We start from the raw sequence: 9,349 nt of genomic DNA on the forward strand, positions 1-9,349 counted from the left end.
AACCTGGAAAGTAGCCACTCTCCCCAAACTGGAAGTGCTGGGGCGCTGACCTGGGATCTCCTAGAAGGGAGAGGGTCCAGCTCAGCTGCAGGAGGGGTTCAGGGACTATGTAAGAAGGGGTCAGGGTCTGGAGCCCCTGCAAGGGTCAGCACGTGTATAGAACCTGGGGGAAGGAAAGAGTGACACTGGAACTGGGGACCAGAGAGCCCACAGAAGTAGGATTCGGGCAGCAGGTTCCCTTCCTGGTCCTGGGCCTGAGGTCTAGGTGGGCTTGGTCCTGGCCAAGCTACTGAAGATGAAGGCAGAGGGGCCCAGAGCCTGGGGTGGGGCTGCTCCCATGTGGGAGGTCAGGGGCTTAGTGTCGGGCACAGGTGGCTACAGGGCATGGAATCAGGCAGATCAGGGTAGAAAGACACAAGGAAAACACCTTTCCAAGGAAGATGGTTTATTGGTGTTGGGAGGTCTCAGGGCCTCCGGTTGAACAGTCGACAGGCTTCTTGCACATATGGGAGCCACCAGGCAAAGTCACTGTCACTTTCCCAAGAATGAGGAGGCAGGGCCAGACATGTCAACTCCTCTGTGCACAGAGGCCAGACTGCACCCAGAGACCTGGGCACCCTTAACGAGGGGTCCCACAGCTCAGTGCGGAGTGCTATGCTTCATTGGGGTTGACAACTTTGGCAAGAAACATAATGCTCTGGGTGTCTTTGGAGATTATGGATAACAGAAAGGGCCTGTTGAAATTCACAATGGTCATCGGGCCTACTTTTCCGGACAAGGGGACAATTTTCATTCCTGTGGCGGCAGCTGCTTCCGTGCCCGTCTCGGCCACTTTAATCACGGTCTTGTGGACCACCTGTGGGGACACCAGAGCATTACCCACCAGAGACAGGGTGAGCAGGAGAGAAGCAGATCGCCTCGTGCCTCTGAGGGGACTGACATTTATCAAGCATCTACCGCTGACCTGTCACGGTGCTCGTCAACTTGTTCAATTTGTCTGTTCCTCCCAATAATCTGTTACCGGTTTTGCATAGTCCTGAGGCGCACACTGTGAGTGGCCTGCCCAGGTCACCCTGACCTGGGTCCTTCTCTGTCTGAGCCCACAGACTATGCTGCCCCCCAAATTCCCGCTATTGTAGGGGGCAGGGGTGAGAGCAAGTCAAGGCATTTTTCCTTCATCTTGAAGTAGCTGATGCAGACACCTCTGTGGATCACACAGGATGGACTGGCACTGCTTTCTACACCTCTCCTGCCCCAGCTCAAATGTTCTTGGGGCCCTGGGCTACTTTGCATAAGATGTAGCTTCACATTCTTGGACCATGCAGGCCCTTCCGCACATGCCCTTCCATTGCCACACCCTTTGCAAGGCGGGGTGCAGAGGAGAGTGGACAGCTGCCCACCTGACTCCCCCACCCCCTTTTCAACTACTCTGTTTCTAAGACTGCTATGCAAGGGTCCCTAGTATTCTCTCATATTCTTGGTGATATTGATCACCAGCGTCCTATAACCATTGCTATTACCTATAACCTCTTACCTGCTCTGCCGGGCCCTGCACACTAGCCAAGACTTATCACCCCATTTTACCTATGAAATAATTGACAGGTAGAGGACTTTAATTATTTGCCCCATTGGCAGTAAAAGGTGGAGCCTGGGATGGGGTCCACCATTGATTCCACTCCAGGCTCTTCCCCAGGACCGGCTCCTATGTCACGTTATATTGCAGAAAGGTAGGGACCAGCCCCCTGGATGGTTGTTGCCTAGCTTTCCTGGGCTTGGTGGAGTCCCAGGGAGGGTGATTGGATAATGAGAAATGCAGGTATGTATGCAAATATAAGATTACCCAAATATCTGCCTGGCTTTCTTCATTCAAGTTCCCATAAGGAGGGTGAATTATTCCAACTTTAAAGACTCACCTGAGTAACTGCCAGGTTCCTGTCCCCTGTGACTCCTGACAGGTCAGCCTGTAGGGTGAACACTTCACTCATGCCCAGCTGGGGGAGTGTGTCTTCCAGATTATAGTTGCTAGAGATGGAAAACTTTGGCAGGTAGAGCTCATCTATCACTCTAGGAAACGAGAAACATAAATGTGAACATCTGCTCAACTCTGCCCACCTATCTCCTGCCTCACAGTGTGATTCCCCCGGTTTCCCTCCAACCACCTTCTTCTCTCTGGAAGTAAATATTCCTTTCCTCACTTTCTTGAGCCTTTGTCCTTCCTCTTCTTAATTCATTCATTATCTACTCACATTAGCAAGTGCCTACATGTGCCAGGCAGTGTGCCAGGGCTGTGGCTGTGGCTGAGGCGGTGCCCAGGCCCATCCCTGCCCTTCCCCTGGAAGCTTGCAGTGCAGTGGGAAATGCCTTCATGCCAAGAGGTGTCACAGCATGCTGGGAGACCATGCTGGGGCAGCTGGCTCCTTGGGTACCAGGAAGGCTTCCTGTGGGAGGTGGCATCAAGCCTGAGTCCCAGAGGAGGGGAAGGAGCTGGCTGGGTAAAAAGAGGGCAGGAGGCAGATACATGAACTCACAAGAAGGTAGGAAGAGAAAGAGGGCAGCCTTAGCGGTGGGACAAAAGAGAAGTGAGGGGTCGGGCAGAGGCTAGGGGAAGGCCGTGAAGGGCCTGGGGGCTGTACTTGAAGAGCCTGGAAGATCCGGAAACAATTGAAGTGCCTCATCTTGCCTCCCCAGTGAGGGCCTTGAGGGCTGGGACTGCTTTTGCTTCTGAGCAGAGCTGGCAGAGAGTTCTTGGAGCAAGAGGTGATGTCTCTGGCCTCCAAGTTTCCCTCTCCCTTTGTATATATCTCCCTTAAGGCTCTTGTCACGGTGTGCCTCGTCATACAGTTCCCCAATATAAGGAAGCTGTTTCTCCCATGGGAGCAGACACTGACCTATCAACGCTCCCTCTTACTCACTCTGCTCTAGCCAGTCTGGTCTCACTGATCCTCAAACATACAAGGCTTGTTCCCACCTTACAGGCTTAGCGCTGGCTGTTCCCTCTTCCAGGAATGCTGTTCCCCAACATATCCATATGGCTCAGTCCCTTACCTCTGTCATGTTGATGCCCAAATGTCACTTAATGGCCACCCTATTTAAAACCACAAACTACCTCCCCGTCCCGTTTTCTTAATCCTTTTACCCTGTTCTGCTATTTCCCCCCTCTCATTTCTCACCCTTTAATGTACCAAATAATTCCTTTCTTTATTATATTTATGTATTGTCTCTCTCGCTCCCAATTACAAAGTAAGCTCCATGAGACCAGAGGATTTTGCGTTTCATTGACTGATATATCCTCAGGGTCTAAATTAGTGCCGGGCACATAGTAGGTGCTCAGTTAGCCTTCAACTGGTACAATTCCGTCTGCCCCTCTCTGCCTGCAAGAGGCTGAGACAAGGAGAGAACAGGCCTGAGTGTTGGGTGTCGTGTTGCCGATTCCTATGACTTTAAAGCACGTCATAGTCAGAGGCAACCCCAGCCCCCGTCCCAGCTGATGTCATCATCATAGAAGAAAAAACTGCCAGCCCACAGCCACACAGGCAGCAAAGGGTAAGGTAATCCCACACTCCACCTGCCCCAGTACCGGTTCTCCCACTGCTACACGCCCCCCCCCCCCAACCTTCGTGAGGCCCTGAGTTGGGGGGAGACGGGAAGCTGGGAAGAGTGGGGCTGGCTGAGAAAGAAGGTGGGCCAGCCGACAGCTCCGGGGCGCGGGGATAGTCACCTCATCTGCAGTGACTCTCTCCACCTCCTCAGCGTCTCAGGGAGCAACTTCTCTTCCACCTCCTCCATTTTGCCCTTGTCTGGGAGGATGAAGAGCGCGCTGTCGTTGCTGGTGTACTTGAGCTCCACCACGGTGCAGGGGAGCGTCTCATCCCGGAAGTAGGGCATGGTCAGGTCCTCAATGCTCATCATGGACACCTTCACCGACTTTCTCTTACCCACGAAGAACTTTGACTCGAAAGTGTCGTCGGGGTCAAAGGGTTTCTCCCACTTGGCTAGAGGCGGAGGGAGCGGTGGGAGAAGTCTGTGAAGGCCAGAGCTCCCCTGCCTCCACCCCTCTCTGCCTAGGTTCCCTGAGTGGTGAAGACACTCCACACACCAACAGCCACCCCATAGCTCCTCTCAGGGATGGCTCTGCCTTGGTTTGCAAAAACACCTTGGCAGGTGGGGAAGCCAACGGGAGTGGGATGAACCCCATGGATTGCAAAGGGGGGCTGTGATTCAAAGACCTAGTTTATTGTGCTAAATGAGAAACCCACAGGAATTTGGGCATAGGAAGTGCAAAAGAGAGATGGGGGCTAGGGAAAGAGGGGGGAAGGGGCCTGACACTGCTGTAGGAGGCTGGGCCTGGGGAGAAATGGGAAACCCCAGCTGCTTCAAAGGCGGCCCCAGTTGCTCAGCATTGCAGGGATGTGCACAGAGACCCACAGCTCGTGAAACAAGCGGAAGCAAGGAGAAACTGGGGAACCCGAGGGCAGGGTGAAGGTCAACTGAGAAGAGGGACACAGGTCTCCTCCCCCAAGAGGACTGGAGCACTCAGTGTGGGGGGGGACTTCCTGGGGAGATGAGACACCTGGGGGCTTCCTTGGAAATGTGAAGCCCCCTCCACTGCTTTGTGTGCCACCCCTGCCAGAGGAAAATTTGGAGGACAGAGTCCTAGGTTACGGCAGGCTATCGGGAAGGGAAAACAAGAGACTCAAAGAACAAACACGACACATCAGGCCTGGATTAGTTTTACAGAGGCATCCGGTTCCACGTTTCAATTTGCAGATGAGATGGCAGGCCCAGGAAGGCTTGCCCGGGCCTCAGCCAGGAGCCATAAACCGGGGCGCTCTGTGTCTCCACACAGCTCATGTGTCTCAGGCACTTCACCCCCCTCTGACTCAATGATCACTCTCTGCATCCCTATCTACTGTTTGTCCCCTTTTGGACTGCTGGCTCCATAAGGCAGAATCTATCTGCTTGCACTCTGCCCCCTCAGAACTTATGGCTGAGGTTTGCATTTGTCATATTCCTGTCTGTGAAATGGGTCGGGCACTGTCCCAAAAGGGTTCTGTCCTGGATATCGCCCTTCCCCACGGTTCTTCCCAGACGGTGGCTACACCATTCCCTCGAGATTACAGGACAGCACAATCACAGAACCCTGGGATAGCCAGGCTCCTTAGAGGCTGTCTTCCCGTGTAGATGACCACCAGCCCTGCCAGCACCCTCCCAGAGACCGAGTGCCCCTGCTGGGCCAGGACAGAGTCCAGGTCAGAAACGCCAGTGCAGGGTATAGGCAGAGGGCCTTCCTGGGCAGGCCCAAAAGCGACTCTCCAGGGACGGCGTTCAAGTTCTGACCACCCAGAGGTGATCTGAAAGGGGAGCGTCTTCCTTCTGGGAGCTGGACCAGTTTGAGTCAGAATGAAAAGTGCCACCCTGGCTCAGACGAAGGGTTGATGGGCTCCTCTGCAGTTATGTCCTGGATTGACAAACTAATTTGGAAAACCCCAGGAGAAGATGATGCCTATGGGCTGGGTGGGGCCTTGGGGTCCACGCTCACCCCCCCTCCGTCACCCCACAAGCAGAGGGCCGCTCCTCTGTAGCAGTGTGCCCACTAACATGGATTGCTGAGCCAGGACAGCAATAGCCCCGAGGGCTCAGAAATAAAGCCTGTTTCCTTCTGGACCCCAAGTCGGGCACTCACCTTTAAAGAAGATGTAATTCACCAGGACCATCGCTGTGTCTGGGTCAAGGTGTTTGACCAAATCCACGATGTTCCCCTGGGTTTTCTCCTTCACGTAGTCATTGATGAGCTTCTCGGCGGCGGCGGAATCCTGGAAGTTGGTGGCGAAGGCCTCAGAGGCGTACAGGGTCTTGGCATCGTCCTGGAACTTTTCCAGCAGCTTCAGCTGCTCGTTGACGAACATGGCGTTGCCCACGCTCAGCTGCAGCAGATTGTTGGGTTGGCTGAGGGAACGCAGCATGTGCTGAAAGCCCTGGTGGATTTCTGCCTCCGAGGTTTCCGTGAGGTTGAACTTGAGGCCTTCAAGGATCTCCACTAGGGTGGTGCTGCGGGCCCCCAGGGACAGGAAGGCCAAGGCCATGGAGATGCTCAGTGGGGAGAAGATGACATTCTTATTGGGGTTCTTCGAAGCCAACTGCTTGTAGAGGCTGAAGGCAAAGTCTGTGTTGCTCGAGGCTAATGTGAGCTTGTCCACATGTGCGCTGTGGTGTTGGTCCTCCTGGGTCACCTTCTCTTGGCCAAGCATGTCCCCCGGGAGGCCGTGGACAGTGGGGTAGAGCTGCACCATCAGCAGCCCCAGAACCAGGAGGGGTGACATTCCCTCTGCCGTCAACTCTGGAAAGCAAAGCTCCTTTCAGTCTCAGAGAGCCAGGGGGTGCCCTGCCCACCTCCCACGGCCCCCCACATGGCCTGCGTCCCGGTCTCTGCCTCTGCTAGCTTTGCGATCTCCCAGGGTTAGGTGCTCTCCTGGGCACCCAACGTGCATGATTATGCTCTAATGTGCCTTCTCTCTTTTTCAGGTAAGTACTGTAATTGTTGCCGTTCCCCCCCACCCCAGTGGAGAAACTAGGCACAGAGAGGTGAAGGGGCTAGCCCAACGTCACACAGCAAGCAAGTGGCAGAGCGGGGGTAGAAAGCCAGGTTTGCCTGGATCCTAGATGGGGAAACTAGTGATGGGTGTGAGGTGCTGTCCAACCAGAACACGTCCTCCTTCTCCTGCTTGGTGAGTGGACACCACTCAGAAGGGACTAGAAAGCAGGGCCTCCTTACCCCTTACACCTCTTGTCCGCCCCTCAACCAGAATGCCGGGAAAGAGGCCAGGGCTGAGTCAGAGACCACAGCGCTGCTCCTGGCCTCTGGATGACCAGTTGTGGGCAGACATTCTCTGCGTGATACCTGGTGGCAGTAAGTGCTCATCAAGAGAGGATACAGCAAGCAAAGCTGTAGCTAGATGGCCCTGATAAGGGTTGGTGCAAAGACCAAGGAAGGTAGAATGTTCTTTTCAGCCCTGCCAGGTTGACAGCTGATAGTTGTTTCTACCATAAGCCTGGAAAGGGCTGCTGGTGGGGAGAGAGCAATGTGGGCTTCAGAGTCTCAGAGACCTGGACTAGGATTTCATTTTGGCCACTTGTGATTGCTGTGTGGTGACAAGTAAGTGACTGAACCTCTCTGAGCCTCAATCCCCATCTCAATACAACATGTTGAGCTCAAATGAGATAAAGGACGAAGGTGCTGCCTCTTAATATGTCTTCAGAGATTATTATCTCCTCCCATGTTCCCCCTCTCTGAAACTATAAGCCAGAGCCATGATTCCATGGGGAGAGGGGATGGAGCTATTGCACTAAAAGAAGACCCAAGAGATGGAGTTCAAAGCCTGTGGCTGCAGCAAACAGAATTATTCACCTTCAGCCTCAGTCCAGAATTCAGAAGAGAAAAGGGCAGCTTGGGTGGTGGGGAGGGGTGGGGAGGTGAAGTGAAGAAGCAAGAGGGGAGGGGAGAGGAGAGGAGAAGAGAGGGAGCCAAGCTGATTCTCACTGGGAAGTCAGTGGAACCACCTTTGGACAAACCCAGGGACAAAGGCAGTTCAATTGCCCCGAATGTTTACTCTCTGGCTAATGTAACCATTTATTTGGAAAAAGAGTTCAACTTTTTTATCCCAAAAATTATTTCTGGAGAAAAAGGCTTGTCTGTTTTGGTAAGTTGGTGGCTGCCTCTGTTTCTGAGCAGCCTGTCTTTTCTGTGGTTGCTGGATAGCAAGCAGTCTGCTTGTCGGCTTGGGCCAGTGGCCTGGAGCCCCAGGACAGCCCCTGCTGAGACCCTGTGGCTTCTGTCCAGAGGCACCCAGTGCAGCCATCTGTCCACACCCCGTCTGAAAGCAGCACCTTGTGCCAGGCAAGGGGAAGCGCCTCCTGTCTGTCAGGGGAGTTCTGGCCTTGGGAGTGGAGACACAGCTGAACAGGGGTGCACAGCTGGCTCAAATCAGAATCCAAGTGTCAGGGGCAGAAATGACCCTGGATGTCCTCATGGCACTTCCACCCCTTTGCAGGTGTGAAAACTCAGACCCAGAGAGAGGACTGTCTTCAGAGCGTAGCAGCATAATTGCCAGCCCTCTGGCACACCTCCTCCTGGCTCCCTCCTGCCACGTAGTCTATTGCTCCAGGGCAAGACCTAGAACCACCCTGGAAAAATGGATTCCCTTGCTCCCAGTACGCGCAGCGCCAACGGTTACCTGCTTCAGATGGCTGAATGTAGTCAGAGGATTCCAAAGGCACAGCCTGCCTGAGTGCTGGACTTTCGTGGGTGCTAAGGCTTATTTAACCCTGCAAAGGACTCCTCCCCTTGGTTAGGAAATGCTGGCAGGAAGACCAACTGTCCTCTTCCCAGACTGGAAATGGCCAAGTGACCTCTTCTGGTAACATGGACTTAGTAATAATCTAGTTACAGGAACAGCTAACATTTTGTCTCTTCAAAGCAAAACTAAACCAAACCTTTCCCTGTTAATTTTTTCTTTTCTTTATGATGTAATTGTGGAGGAACATGTAAATACCCAGAAAATATACAAAAGGACATTGAAAAATATCCCTGATGATTGTCCTTTAAAAAACACACACAACAATTCTTGTTAGTGTTCTTTCCTGTTTATGAAATACTCATTGAAAAATGTTCCCCAGAATTTTGTCACCTGGGGAAAACTCCTGCTAGCATTTGTTGTATTTTTAAAGTCATCTTTCTTTGGTGTGTGTGTGTGTGTGTGTGTGTGTGTGTGTGTGTGTGTGTGTACGTGTGTATGTGATATGAGTCTCCATATAGAAACTCAGATATATTTTTTAAAATGCAACACTTTTTATTTTTCTATAGCTTGAGACAGCTGTGCTAACCGGAAGGCCCCAGGCATATGGAGAGCAGCAGTGTCGAGGGGGGCCCTGGTCTCCAGCCCCATCTGTCTTTGGGGGCTTTCTCTTTGTCCTGCTGCTCTCCCACGACAAGTTCACCCTAAGAGCTGGTTGTTCCTCATTCCTGACCTCAAGGTCCCTCTCTGAGCTAATCACAGGCCTTTCTTGAGCTCATGGGTAAAACCTTCCCCTTGACCCCTAATAATCACAACCCTCCATCTGTGACAAACTTCTGCGGAACCCTTACACAAGGCACAGTTTGGAAACCTCTGGATCAGTGGTGAGGGAATGGCTTTGGCATGAGGTAGACCTGGATTCTGAATATCCCACTCACCAACTGAGTGACCTCAAGCAATTTCCTGGAAATCCCTCCGTCTTAATCTCCTCCTTCTCTAAAATGCAGGTAACATTTCCCTGACAGGGTGGTTGCAAAGATTAAGTGACATCATACTAA

General features: G+C 52.9%; 1 protein-coding gene across 1 annotated transcript; it reads right to left on the reverse strand.

Moving 5' to 3' along the window:
• Positions 1–428: 428 nt before the first annotated feature.
• Positions 429–8,372, reverse strand: LOC109454903 (alpha-1-antichymotrypsin). The gene is made up of 5 exons (XM_019746085.2): positions 8,232–8,372; positions 5,684–6,337; positions 3,719–3,992; positions 1,914–2,064; positions 429–856 (listed from the first exon to the last, which is right to left on the reverse strand). The coding sequence occupies exons 2-5, from the start codon at positions 6,318–6,320 to the stop codon at positions 653–655; spliced, it is 1,266 nt and encodes a 421-aa protein (XP_019601644.2). The 5' UTR covers positions 6,321–6,337; positions 8,232–8,372; the 3' UTR covers positions 429–652.
• Positions 8,373–9,349: the final 977 nt, after the last annotated feature.

This window comes from Rhinolophus sinicus, linkage group LG03 (assembly GCF_036562045.2).
Source record: "Rhinolophus sinicus isolate RSC01 linkage group LG03, ASM3656204v1, whole genome shotgun sequence".
NCBI classification, from domain to species: Eukaryota; Metazoa; Chordata; class Mammalia; order Chiroptera; family Rhinolophidae; genus Rhinolophus; species Rhinolophus sinicus.